General features: G+C 36.8%; 1 protein-coding gene across 2 annotated transcripts in view; it reads right to left on the bottom strand.

Annotated features, from left to right (window-relative positions):
- The window catches only part of htr4 (5-hydroxytryptamine receptor 4), a 146600-nt gene that overhangs the window by 59303 nt on the left and 72221 nt on the right, over nucleotides 1-15076 (bottom strand). For both annotated transcript variants that reach the window (XM_008420849.3, XM_008420850.3), the window contains exon 3: nucleotides 5118-5231. In XM_008420849.3, the coding sequence (XP_008419071.1) occupies nucleotides 5118-5231 (114 nt within the window). The remainder of the gene's footprint in view (nucleotides 1-5117; nucleotides 5232-15076) is intronic.

The following is a 15076-nucleotide window of genomic DNA, read 5'->3' as shown; positions in this document are numbered from 1 at the left end:
CAGTTTGCTGAAGCTGTGCTAGAGAAACAACATTTTTTTTACAAGTTTTGTCCTGCAGCTTTAAGGTTTTCATCAAACATTTGAGGTATAAATACAGTTTCCAAAGCCTCCCTGTTTGAGCTGCTATATATTGAGTCTACACTTAACAATGAGTACCGTCTAAATAAAAACCATACTCCAGTGACAAAGTAAGGCAAATAACTAAAAATAAAGTTAGAATATTCCTATGCCAGGCTAACTTTAGAGACTGTGTCACTAAAATATAGATGCACACTGTCCATTACTTTTAGAAAAACAGATATTTGGAGATGTCCCAGTTATGAGTTCAACAAAAAGCAGAACTGCTGATACAGGGAAATATTGTCTCCTTATAAGACAGCCAAAAATGTCAGAGACCTATTATTGATGCCAATTTTGTTCTGATTATTTTATTACTGACACATCACATTTGTCACATCCGTCAAAAAAACAAAGCAAATAAAAACACAACACAAATTCAGTTGATGAATTTGTTTAATCAGATCTCTTAATTTTAGTTTTTAGCCACTTCAACCAGAAAACCAATGATGTAAAGAAGTTGTTCATTTAGCTGCCCTGTCCTCTTCAGTGTCTCTGCTGTGGATGCTCTCATTTTATAAATAGCAGTGGTAAGAGCTGACTGCCGTAAGGCTTTCCCATCTGCTCAGCTCTATCCCAGACAGAGCCTTAAAATAAGCAGTTAGTGATGAAACCAACCAGCAGTCTGCTGGTGGCGCTACTGAGTATGGACAGACACACACGTGAGACACAAGAGAGCGTGCAAAAGGATGTAGAGAGATGCTGCACATGCACACACCCAAACTGTAGATGAACTAGCAGATGTTTATCCATTACGCGCTCACACCTTCAAGCTGGCAGTAATTTAGAACAGTTTAGTAACATTTAGCAAGTCCTGAGGGGAAGCGTTGTGTTTAGTTAGAATGACAAGTTGTGTTGCTGCTTCCAGAATAAATAAACTTTAATAGAAGAGACTTAGTGCGAGCTTAGAGGAATTATGGATGCACATGGTTTTGGGTGAGCGATGCTGTAGTGCGAGATTGAAAGAGAGAGCAACAAAGAAGAGGAAAGACATCAACACACCAGAAATCATATACAAGTCATTTCTATCTTTACTAAATTATCTCTGTTATGATTACAGAAACAACAATGCATGTGAGTACACAGAAGGTGAAAATGTTTTTTATACTTATAATCCTGTGCAACTCGGCTGTTTACATGTTTGGGAGGATCGTTTTGTTGCCTGTTTTTTTCCTACAACATTGAAAAGTGGTCCTGGAAGACTTCACTATAAAACTAACATTTTATGTTTTCCACAACATGAGCCCCATTTAATTGATGGCCCAATGATGAAACATCTTAATTTATGTAAAATGTTTTCATAAAATTAATTATAAAACATTTTATTCAAAGGTAGATCACTAAACAATAAGATAAAATCAATGTTTCAAAAGACAGTACTTGTACACCCATTTGGTGAGCATTACCCCTTAACAACTTTCAAAACACAAAACAAGAAATTAAAACAAACATGAACTTGGTCATCTGCTGGATTTCCTCTTTGTACCTGTCCACACAGTACATTCAATTGAAGTTGGGAAAAAAATTGCACAACAGCTTCATGAATTTACCTGACACTTTCCTGCAAATTTCCTGGAACTTAATGGTTACTTTGCCCGAGCACCTTAGATGCTTTCTTGGATTTTACAGGGCACTTTCAAGAAACTTTAATGATAGTGACTAATTACTTTTTCAAAATGTACCAGTTTTATAACTGGAACACTCATGGGACTTAGAGTTGTTTTTCCGACACTTCTGTCAACAATAAATGCCATAAAATAATGCGATAATCTTTTAAGTCTATATTAGCCACCTTTAGTGACTGACTGATTGCAGATGCTGCATTGATCCAGATATTGATTTCACCCCTACTTGTGAACATAACTCCAAGACACAACTCAGGTTGAGGCATGAGTCATTCCCACACCCACAGATGGAAGCCCACCTTTTTCCAGCTGAGTACCTGTCTTCCCTCTGGTGGTTTCACGCTTTGAATTCAGAGGGGGTCTCTGCTTGATAAAGTCAGCATCACCACATTATCCATAAAAAGACAGAAAATAAATCCTAATCTTATAAAACTGGTAAGCTGCCTGCCACTTTGTGTCTGCATTCGGAATGCTAAAATATATCTGCAATTGTTTAACGTTGATAAAGTTCCCCTTGTTGAATTGACAGAGCTTCCAGATGAAGTCATGTCATCTATGTGGTTCAGGAAAGTGAATGAAAGCATCAGCATGCACTTATGTATAATATGAATGAAACATTCTCTTCATGACAGTAGTTCTTGTGAAAACACTGAAAAACAAACAGAAGAATCGTTAACTGAAGTCCAAATTATTGCGAGAACCAAAAGTTCCTGACACGACAACAGTGTCACTGCTTCCAGATCTGTTCAGTGTCCAGTATAAACAGACTGTGTGGCAGCATGTTTCAGTGTGTGTGGGTATCTTCCCCACACACTCAACATGTCACTCTGAGAGAAACAAGAGCTTGTGTTTGTGTGGTGGTTATTGATGAGCAGTGCAACACCCTCTGAATCGCCTTCTGCTGGTATCAGCTCCTGCAGAAGAAGCTGTGGGGGGTTTATGAGGAAAATGCCTCCTGGTTGTTAGCAGGTCCCCTTTCTTGCAAGCTGAACACACATCAATCCAAATGACAGCTAAAGTCCCAGCTAAAGTATTCAAACCCATTGAACTTTGACATTTGTTCTCAAATTACAACCATGATCTTCAAGTGATGAACCAACCAACAGAAAGTAGCAAATGATTGTGAAGTGGAATGAAAATGGGGCACAGTTTTTACAACTTTCATCCCAAACAAAATAATATTTTGCTGCAATTACAGCTCCAGTTTTTTTGTGGATTCTCTCTGCAAAATAGCTCATACTAAGTCATATTGGATGTGTAACATATGTGAACATACATATGGATGTAGATTTGGACTTTGACTGAGCCATTGTAACAAATGAATATGCTTTGTTGCAGCTGTTTCATTGTAGCTCTGGCAGTAAGTTTTCAGATTATTGTACCTTCCACATTATTGTATGTGAAGTGGAAGGTACACATCACATACCCACCCCAGCCTAAACTTTTCTACCTCTAACAGCTTTTTCTCTACTACTATAAGAGTTGTAGTTATTACTATAACTCCAGTTCTACTTCTCTGCTTAAAACCAGCAACCTGATAGCATGATCTTACCACAACCATGTGGGGATGTTGCTTTCAAGGGAATGTGGAGTGTAGGTTTTCTGTCACAGTTAGCATTTTTTAATGGACACCATTTTGGTTTCATCTAATCAAAAGGAGCTTCTTCAACGTATTTGCAAATTAAACTTTCTACGACTGTCTTCTTTCCTCTCTTCTACAAAGGGCAGATTTATGGATAGTTGTCCTATCATATAAGAGATTTCCCCACCATAGCTTTGGGTAAATAGCCTTTTAGCTGCTTGCGTAAATAACGCTCTCCTTGACTGGTCTATCACATTAAGTTGATGGCCATTACAGGTTTGCAACACACTCATTTCCACTTTCAAATGGAGGATTAAACAGTGCTCTACGAGATGTTTAAATATTTGGATGTTGTTTTATTACATAATCCTGTTCCTGATTCCTGACCTGTCTGGTGTGTATGTTGGACTTCATAAATATCACCAATTAGACCTAGATCAGCTGTATTTACATATCAAAATTAAATTAATCCCAAATGGACACGTCAAAATGAAAAAGCTGCATGCTACAATTTTCAGATTATCATTTATTAAAAATATGGATCCATTTCTTTCACTTAACAACTATGCACAATCTACTGTTACTCTTTCAAATAAAATACATAAAAATCTGTAAGATTAGAGTACAGTAAGATAAGAGTAAATAAGGGATTTCCTTCTTAAACTACTGATTGCTTTTCTGTTGCATGATTGGTGGGAAACAGTAAATCCTATTTTCCAGTGAATAACAGTTTTGAATGTTCTTAATGAGATGCTCTGAGTTCAGCTTTATTTTTGTAAGGATTCTTCACCCAAGGGATACCCCTATTGTGCAGATGTGCATCATATGTGTAAGTGTGTGTCCCTGTGCAAATTTCCCAGCAGGCAGTAGGGCAATGATGATGGGAGCAACAAAGGCCCTGGATAATTATTTTCTCCACAGGGAGGTGAGACAACATAGCAGAGACTTTAAATTAATGGCTTTAAATGAACACTTTTGTATACACACTGCATGAATGAATGTCAAAGTCAACTGATTTTCAATGTTCAAATATACAGTCACAACTAAAACATCTGGCCACACTGCAATCTTTCAATGTGCGTCTGCAAACAGACAATCCTTCATGCCAACATGACGAGACAGAGGTCACCCCGAGCTATCAGGTGTCATGAGATAAGAAAAGACAAAGACGGGAAGCGAGAGAGAGAATGAGAGAAAAAAAGAGATGACACAAGAGCAGAAGAGAGGACAGGAGGAGAGTGAGGAACAAAAAAAATCAGAGATCACAGTGACAGCGGTTCCCACGTGAGGAGCTCTGCTTGCTGGCTCTATCACAGTCACTACAGCTTCACCCGCACTGCTTGAGTTTCTTATCTGAATGAAAAGACTACAGAACCAAAGACTATTGTTATAATCCATTTTGTCCACAGCAAAAGTCAATTTATTTTTCTGCCTCAAGTAAGCCCTGTCGAGATTTGTCCTCAATGTTTAAAGAAAATCTTTATATAAAACGCAAAAGTGTTTCATATAAACATTTTTTGTTCATCTTTTTCATCTCCTTATTAAACTGAAACATTACAAGCAATAGTTTTGCTCATAAGATTCCAGGATCAGAAACTAACTGTAACTGTGCAAGAGAGGCTTTGTTACAAAAAGCAATTTGGAAAGTAATGGATGGGAAAGAGAAAGGAGCTTCCTGATCTTCCTTTGAGTAATTTTTATTTAAATCTACTATATAGAAACAAAATTGCATGAAATAAACAATCAAACCTATATAGTTTTCACACGAAAAGGTGATAAAAGCGCAAACCCACCTGAGTTGTCTGTCCTTGCACACGGCCACCATGACCAGCAGGTTTCCCAAGACGCTCATCAGCATGACCAGAGACAGGAAGCAGATGAGTGCCATCCGCTTTGGCATGCTGTCACTGAAAACCACAGAAAAACCCTCATTATTTTACATGCTGAAAGTGACAACACTATTTGTAAACTACTGAGAATGAAATTAGTTTATTTTGGCTGCACTAAGGCAAGCACAAATACTGAAAAATATGTGAAGACAAAAAATTGATGTCTTTGTGTAATGAGAGAAACATGTTTATTCAAGGAAATTCTGCTATTCTGCTCTTACTGATTGCTTCCACCTACATAAGCACTCAAAACGTTTAATACCTCAGAGAGTAATAGGTTTCACATTTGTGCTTGATTAGTAATAAATTGAGATGTAAGCAGATGTGGCAGTATTAGCGGTTTAAGCAGCTGCACCGGAGAAGAAGACGAAATCAGAGACACCTGCAGGAAAGTCAGCTCAGAATGGTTTGGCAATCAAAACTGTCATCTGTGACATTTGGTAAAAGCATTTTCAGAAAGATTTTACACAAAACTTAATACGCAAAAAGTGTGTGGAAAAAACTGCAGCAAGATTCTAAATGCCATAGGTAAATTTTAAGTATTCATCATTGGGGGCACCTATCCCGTTATCACATCCTTGATTTATTCTTTAATTTATTTGGAATCTACATATATTGGTTGCTGCACGTTTATGAGATTTATTTTTATTTATTTTTTTGCTAAATACTAGATTGCTTTCCAAACATAATAGTCATCTCCTCTTTATGGCAGATCATACTTTTTGGCACAAGTTGTGTTAATGCCATGGCCAGTCACAAATGAGACTTTCATTTTTTATCCAAACGGATCAGATTTTACTGATGTAAACATTTAACAACAACTCAATCTGGATTTCTACTGGTAAGAATATTTTTAGTAAAAAGATATGATGTAACTACATGTTTATGTAATCATATACAAATCCAAATTGAAAGAGTTACAATAATCCGAACAATGTTAAATTTTAGAATAATCTTTAATTGTTGTTGTATTATATAATGTGAGGCTGTTGTGCAGTGTATCAATAATTAATGGCAAATTCATGCTACTCTCTTAATTGAAAATCATTCTGTTAAAAAATAAATGGTAATCTATTGTAAAGTGCAGAATTTTCAAACATAAATGATGGAGCTGTACATGATGTGACCTTGTAGAGATTTACAGTCTTTGCATCAGAAAATGAAATTAAGGGGGCGGTGGGGTTACAGTGAAGACAGTCTTTTGTCTGGAACCATTGTTTCAGGAAAGATTAAGTCCTTCTGCTTCAACATAGCAAGAAAATCAGCAAAAGGATAAACTACTGAAAAACTCCATCACCATCGAACACTGAAGCTACAAGATCTGTGTTTTGGTTCCATGATCTTGTACAGGTCAGGTGTACCCTGGTGATCAGATTTAGCAGATTTTAGGAGTGGTCAGACGGCCCGGTGGCGCCGGTACGTCACTTCTGTTAGACTGCTAAAGGGCTACATGTACATAACATTTACCATTACCATAAAGAAAAAATCTGTTCTTTTTCTTAAGGAGGTTGTATGAATGTAAATCAAATATCAGATGTTAAAGTCAAGTTTAATAATGACACAAAAATGTTCAAAAACAAGATTACCCTTTCTTTTTTTTAACAACTGCATAATGTAGTGTCAGACCATGTAAGGACACTATAAAATAAACATTTGTCAAAGAGAACTATGCCAGGAAAATATATATTTTTTCTCCTGACCCTGGCTGGTAACATTTAGGCAGGCCTGGTATAATGTTCTTTTTCATAATTTCCCCCCAACAATACAAAGAAATCTGCAGATGTAGCATTAGATGTAGCACTATGGGTATAACGTTGGCCTGGCTTAACGAGACATTTGAAGGTGCAGTAAAAAATCTGGTAAGAATCAAAGCTCACAGAGGGAGCCGTGTGGAGTAAGAGACTATTTAAATGGCGTGTTTAATCAGAGACTTGTTTGACATTGGTACTGCATTAAAGTAATTCTCCTGAGGGTTGCCGTCTGCAGCACTTAAAGACTTGAAACAAGAACTGAGAATGTCAGTGATAAAAAAAACAAATACATATAAGAATGTAGTAATAAACAGCATGAGTCAGAATGTCTCCATCAACATGAGTAATTTATATGTCTTTATGATACACACACACACGCACACACACGCACACACACACAAATCCAGAAATGATGGAACATTGTCTTTGTGGGTTTTATGTTGTGTCAGTGTCAACTGAGTTATGCTAATTTAGCTCCACATTGGGTACAGAAGTCGTGCCTGTTCCCTGTCTGCCAAATTATTTGACTCTCAGCATCTAAAGTTCAAAGCTGAAGTGATCACATGCAAATGAGGCTTGTTCTTTGATCAGTGTTTGCAACGCACTAATCAGATCAAATGGGGACTCTGACAGCTTCTCAGCAAATACATTATTACTGAAAAAGGAAGACACAGGCTCAATAAAGCCACTAATATTCTTTGATCTTAAATTTGCAGGATACAAAGCGTAGCATTTCTTCTCAATGAGACTCCGATAACTGACTCAGATAGCCATGCCATTGTAGCATCTACCTTTTAATATGATCGAAATGGTGATGTGAACCATATAGTTTAAGTATACTTTTCCATACAAGAGTCTGTTGGGTTTGATGACAAATCAGTCAGATTTCATCGAGCCACTCACTTGCAACATTCATGCCTGAAACTTCTGGAAGGTTGGGAAATTCAGATGTTTATGTCCAGTAGTTATTGGAGGAGAGGAAGCGTTCAATCTGGTCACCTCTACATCACATTCTGTTAATTCAACACTTAAAGAAACTCATTTCCAAATTGTCTTGTATTTTCAGACAGTTTGGAAAATAATTAAATTTTGTTTATAAATGCATGCACAAACTCAAACTTTGGGAGTGTGTGGCAACTTTACTTGCAGGTTTGAAAGTAGAGCCTCCTAAGTAAAAGGACAAACCGACTATGGAGTTCTGATTACACTGAGCAGAACACAGTAAGGTATATAAGGTTTAAATAACTTTAATGTATTTCAATATTTTGTCTTTTTTTTTTTACAAAGGTGAATAATCTAAAGTGATATGAAAAAGTTTGTCTCCTTCCCGACTTCCTTTCTTTATTGTGCATGTTTGTCACAATTCACGATTTCAGAACATCAAGCCAAATTAAAGACAACCTGAATAAACACAAAATTAAATTTCGAAAAAAATCACAATCAGAATTCCTGTATTGTAATTGTGGAAGAAAGCAATATGAAATTAAAAAAATAACTGCATTTTTTTGTTTACTTGTGTTGTCTTTGACTAGTTGGTTTGATGCTCTGAAACACTGAACAAGCAGTAGAAAAGGAAATCAGTAAGGGGATGTATTCTTTTTCACACTACCACAGTGCCAAAGAGGAAAATGCCTTTTAAAAAAGACAAAAAAAAAATGTTAGTTTTTTTTATTATTATTATTTTAAAACCCTGCTTACTTAGCTGCCCTCACTGGTTCAGAATACATTTTTCATTCAAAGCTTTTGCAGAAACTCTCCTCTGGAGACTCGTTCCATTATCGGATAACGGCATGAAATGAGCGATTAAGTTGACACTGATTAGACCCAAAGAGCAGTGGCTATAATGACTGACACCCAGTCTCTTTGGGCCAAGTTCTGTCATGGTCCCAGTTGTTCTGAAACTACCTTTCTGTGAGGCAGAAGAAATTACATGTCTGACAGAATTACCAGAGTGATCCGGCATTCAGAATCATCAAAGGTGAGCTGATTGCGGAAACTGTCAGTCCCTACCTATTCCCACCTCTACATAACTGTCACCGTTGCAGGCTGTATTTGTGAAAATGTCCCAGTCTTTACTGAGTGCATCTGGTCCAGAGAGCCTGAATTAAAACAGAGTACTTTTCTCACTCTGCTTTTGGTCCTCCTGAGTGCACATCGGACCTTAATGTGCAACATCCAGCACTGATACATCATTTAAACGCCTTATTTAACTTCCCTTCAGACGTTCAACTGAGGACACAACAGCTTCAGGAAAATTATGTTTGGAAGAAAAGTCCCATAGGGCCAAATAGTCAGCAATGAAAGTAAATACATAAATAAACATAAATAATAGAAACAATAAGGGGATCATTTTATAAATTTCTGTCATGCTTGTGGCACTATACATAGTCTCTAAAAAATGTTTTAAATTAAAACACCTGAGGGCCATTTGTTTAGAATATTTAAATAACTTATATATTACTTGAAAAAGCTGTGTATGAAGTCACAATGAAAATCTTAATGCTTTAATGGAATGGAGCATATTTTCATTCATCTTGATTATTCAAAGTTGTCTAAACTATCTCCCATTTTCTGTTTGGTAGAAGTCTGACAACTTATAATACTTTTTCTTTAAATGAAGATACTTTTGTTTGTGTACCCTGACCTGAATGTGCCCTGGCATCCTCTCTTGAACTCGCCACGACAAATTAGTTCTGCTCTGTTAATTTTCCAACAGAAGATGAATGGGAAATGGTTAACACGACAAATTTCAAAACTTCAGTTTTATCTTCATATATTTATTTTTAGGCTCTTGTAGGTAGATGCCTCCTGCGAGAATGCCAAGATGATGGCCAGTCAAGATTTTATCATGTTTCTTTTTTTATTTATTATCTTCTTTACAAATGAATGAAAAATAAATTTTCATCTCATTGAAGTTGAGTATGAGAATAACTTCATTTAATTTTTGGTCAGTTCAAACAATAAAAGGTTCATCAAAGAAGACTGTAAGAATACACTTTGTTGTTTTTGCTATTTAAATGAACTAATCTTCTCTGCCAAACTTACTTTTTTTCATTTTGTTTGCTTTTTCCAGGATGCTCTTTCCCGACATATTACGTATGTGTAGAAAGCCTTCAAATTTTACAGTTAAATTTAACAGAAAAAAATATATATTTTGAAGGCCTCAGTGGGACTCCATAATTGCAAACAACAGCTGCCTGTCCGTTGGCGTTCTTTCTCAGCAGGCAAAGACAAGTGCTCCATTGTGCAGACGATCACCAGAGGCCATGGCCATTGTTCAAACTGGTATCAAATACTGTTTATCGTCAACAGAAACAGGGAAAATGTGTTGGCGTAGCAGACAGGGGCACAACAGACTCCTGCTGCCTAAAACCATAATGGAAGGAAAGTCGAAGCCAAAAAGGAGAAATAATTATGTTTGAGAGCTTTGGAGTAAAACTGCATTGTGGATGCAGGTGACTAAGTCGACAAAGGATCTTTTTTTTTTTTTTTCACAAAAGCAAAACCATCAGAGTACACAGCCTTTTAACAAGCTAGCGTATGCTCATTCTAAAATCTAACAATGCCTGGACAGAGCCTTTGACTTCAGGAGTTTTAGAGTCACTAAATTTGACATCTAGTGACTAAAATTGACATCTAAGCTATGAACAAAAGAATCTTACAATAATTATCAAAAATGCAGCCAGTGAAGCACTTTATAGTTGAACTAAACCACATATTTACAAAATCTTCTGCCACTCCGTTATAAATCAAGTTTTTTGCACAGCTGTAATCATCTAAACACTTTGGGCTTCAGAAAGAGATTATTTCTATCACCGAACCGGACAGGAAAATAAACTCTGTAAAAGATGTCAAGCTAACATGACTACAGAGAAGAAGAAAAAACACCATCTTCAACATTTGGCAATACAAATTACACATGTTTTCAGCTGGTCTTGTCTGGTTTGACGAGATGTTTTACTCGTGATGAAGGTTCCGTTTGTCTTAGAATTTCCCAATAAGTGGGCTGTGTTTTTTCTGTCCCAGCAGATTATTTTCTTTGCTGTGACAGGCCCTTTTTGGAGCACACGACTTGCAGCAAAGGTTTACTTCAGTTTTCAGATCCTGACATGGCAGGTCAAACGGAGTTTTGGTCCAATTATGTTTTGTTGTCTTTACCTCCCCTGTGACAGGAGTTTCACAGCATGTGGCTGTGCAGGAGAGAGTTGGCAACATGGTATGAAACACATGAGCAAGCACGTTGTGCTTGCATTGTTTTGTGCAAAAGATAAGCCTAAGGTGTATTATGTGTTTCACAAAGTTTACTGTCAAAACATTTTATTCCAATACTGAAGAAAATGGCTTTGGATCAATTTCAGGGAGTTGAACGCGAATGTACTATTTTTTTTTTTTAGAAATGCACAGTTAAGCAGTTTGTGGAAAATCACATAATCAAGAAAATGGAAGGGAAAAAAAGTAATTTTGAAAAACTGAAAATGAGGCAAACAGCACCTGCATCAGATGAACTGAAGGTGTAACCGTTTACAAAATCGGTGCAATCACAATCAACCAACTGCAATCAGTCAGTCAGTCAGTCACAACAGCACACAAGACATCTGCCTGTCAAAGCCATTTTGATGCACTGCTGCATGTCACTCAAACCTCGACTGTGACAAAACAGGACCAGCATGAGAGCATGGCGTATGCACTTTGATTATTAACTCTTCCATGTCAGCAGGTCACAAATGTAAATCATGGCTCACAGTATAAACTGACACAGACAGCAACAACAGCTGATAAAAGTGGACTTTTTGTAGTCATGTCCAAAATAAGTCTGTTTATTAGTCCCATTCTTCCATGCATCTCCATGTGAGATTCATTTTTATTTTTTTTACCGGTTCTGCATTATGCAAATTTCAACTCACTTATTCAGTTCTGGTGAAGGCGCACATTTTACAAAGTCAGCCCTCATACATCAAAGTCACATCTCAGGTGATTGGACTGAGTTTTAATCAACTGTCAGATCCGTGACAAGAGCTCTCGTTGCTTAAACATCGAGGTGGATATGCCTCTTTCAGCTGATTGGCTTCAAGGCGTCTTGCTAAAATTCACCAGAACGCTCAGTCAGGTTCTTCCAGGGTCTAAATCTGAAGCTGAGTCAAATTAAACTGTGGAAAACCATAGCAACAGCAGGGATGCCAGTCACTTTACATCCACAGCCTGATTATCAACTGATCATTAGCTTGCAACATTATAATGTAGCAAACTTTTCCTTATGAGGAAATTTCTCATAGCAAAAGTCAGACAAACGACCAAACTGAAAATATTTTTGAAAACAAATCAGTGATTATAAATGTTAAGGACACACTATGAAACAGACTGAAATTTTAACTAAGAACGGTAATATTTGCAATCTGATCACTCTTGGGTTCACAGTTTAAAGCGAGCTGACAGTAAAGACTTACCCTTATACTGTGAGCACCGTTTATTTTTGTTGATTATTCTATTATCATTATCACTTAAAGAACTCATTACAATTATGGCTGGTAATTATGGTTGAGCTGAGAGAATCTTAAAATTTTTCTTCCTGAAAAAGAAGCACCAGCCCCAGTGTTCTTTTACCTTAAATGCAAGCAGAGCTCTAAATAATAATAGAAATTAGAACATTTTTTAAAGCTTGAGCTTTTATGAGAATTTGAAACATTTAAACAAATGTAAGCTACAACCTCCGAGTGTGGTCTGAGACTAAAAAACTTTAACATTTGAGTAAGTTCCCATCTCTACCTCTCTCCTCTGCTGTGTGTGCTTTGTTAATTTATTTAACAAAAAGCCATTTAGACCTGTTGTTTTCAACGTGAAGTAATCGGAATGAGCAGTTTTGTGTCCGCTCACAGTACAAAGTCGAGCTTATTCCTGGTGCAACTGATCCTGTTTGTGGTGAACAGAATCTCAAGGCAAAATTCCCTCATTTGAAAATCCAGAGTATCACCTTCGCTTTTTTTGGTTCATGTATTCTGCTTTTTTTCCTGGTAACTGTTAGCCACAACATTTTGATTGTGTAGCCTTAGAGTGTGAATTTCTCTGTGAAAAATGTTTTCTTTGAGGAAGTGGTTCCTGGTCTAAAAAGATTATCTGCTCCTGCCAAGTTGTGGTCAGTCTCTGCCACAAGAGAAGAAACTAAATCACTTTGGTGTTTTGTTTGCAGATGATGGCAGAATGGAACAGGAGATGGATAAACTGCAGCAGTAAAAGCATTTCTGCTGTCTGTCACGGTGCATAAAGCTCTTGATTTGTCAAGATTAAGTTGACATTGCAAACGCAGGCAGATATGTACATATTCCTTTAATGTTGGACTTTTAATCTCAACTGTCTAGATATATGATGCACTGAGCCTTGTTCCTATTTGTCTGTTCATAAAGGAAAAGAAAAGTAAAAAAAAAGATAAGGTATGTAATGCATCTTAAAAAACCTAAAAACATGCAGACAAAACAAGTAATTGTTAGTCAGACTTAAAATACAGAAGGGAATGAAGCAACAACAGCTTATTCCTGTTTCTAAGACTCACTGACCAATTCACTGCGCGATTTAAACACAAATTAGTGACTGAACACTGCGAGGATTGTTAACTAACGTGGATTAAGAAACGCTGTGAGTCATTTTAGCCTAATTATCTTCATACCAATTTCCCTGAAGGCACTTTCTTCTGGCAGCTTCCAACACACAAACACACACACATCCCAAAGTCTAGGAGACAATCTCCAGACAGCTCAATACAAGTTCAGTTTCATCCAATTACTTTACATCGGTTTCTCTGCTAGAACATCCATTTTCCTTTAATTATCAGTCATTCATTGGTTTTTTAATACGACAGGGGGATTCTGAAAATTATTTGCACCTGAGGCCAGATCTCAGGTTTGATGCAGAGCTGGTATTAACACGTTCAGTCCATGACAGCGCAATCTTTTCCCTTCCAATATTTAATTACCTAATAGCTTCTTTCCAGAAAGAAATTGAATATTGTTTTTTTTTTTAATAATGGCCTACACCTGACTTTTCTTCTTTGTCTCTCAAATGACATTAAAGAGAATGAATATAAAATAAAGGTCAAATATTAATTATTCGCGTTTTCATGTTCAATGTATTTGATAAAGTAGCAGGATTTCTTTTTTCCATTACGGATGGCACTTCAGTCTGTTTTTATTAGGACCAAGAATCAAAACCCAGTTTTGCTTTTCATCAATCATATGTTTAAAAGTCAGATAAACAGAGAAATATCATTTGCAGTCAAACATGTTTTGATAAGCTCAAACCTTCTTCAAATACATTTTTTCCCTATTAGTTAAGTGATAAATTTGTGGATTTAAGAATCTCCTTCGTTCTCTACTGGGGGAAAAAATGTGGTGCTGTTGGTTACAGTCAAATGCCTGTCTGGGTTGCTAGGCAACATGCTTTGACAAAGTGTAAATGATGGTCAACGACGCACCTGCACTTGCTCACACCGAAAACCTTGTAATTAAAGTTCTTTCAGCAGCCTGATTTGCAGAATGTGTGCACACAGGTCATTTTAGGAAAGGTCACTGCAATTTGCACATTTTGTAACTAAAACAATACAATATATGTGCTGCATAAATAAAAAGTCCAGAAAATCTCTTCTATGTTGGTTTTGTCAAAACTGTCAAAGCATCAAGTTGAAATAGACCAGTCAGCTAAATAGACTGGAATGCACAGGTAGCCTATCCCAGGTGTTAGCCAACCCACGGCTGGGTAAGGGTAGCATTTTCAGAAAAACAGACCAAGAGCACTACTCAAGCTACAATGTGTCTATTCAGTTAATCCATAAATTCACCCTTATAGAAGAGTAACAAGGAAATTAAACAAATTGTTAAAAGAAAACGACGAAAATTCCTGTTTGCATTTTTCCTCAAACCATACAGGAGTCACATCAGACATGAGGAGGGAGGCGTTTTGGTCACATGAAATGAAACCTGAATTTTTATGCCAATACAAAACAAGGTAGTGGCAACAGCATCATGCTGAGGGCAGCCTTTCCAATTATGGTTGCAGTTTTAAATGTTTTAAGAACGTTAAAAGAGAACAGAACATTTAGCCGTAAGTACTTTAAAATAAACATCC

The sequence above is a fragment of the Poecilia reticulata genome, chromosome 10, assembly GCF_904066995.2.
Source record: "Poecilia reticulata chromosome 10, P_reticulata-male-v2, whole genome shotgun sequence".
Classification (NCBI taxonomy): Eukaryota; Metazoa; Chordata; class Actinopteri; order Cyprinodontiformes; family Poeciliidae; genus Poecilia; species Poecilia reticulata.
The sequence above is the reverse complement of the archived record's forward strand: the minus strand, read 5'-3'. Positions and strand labels throughout refer to the sequence as shown.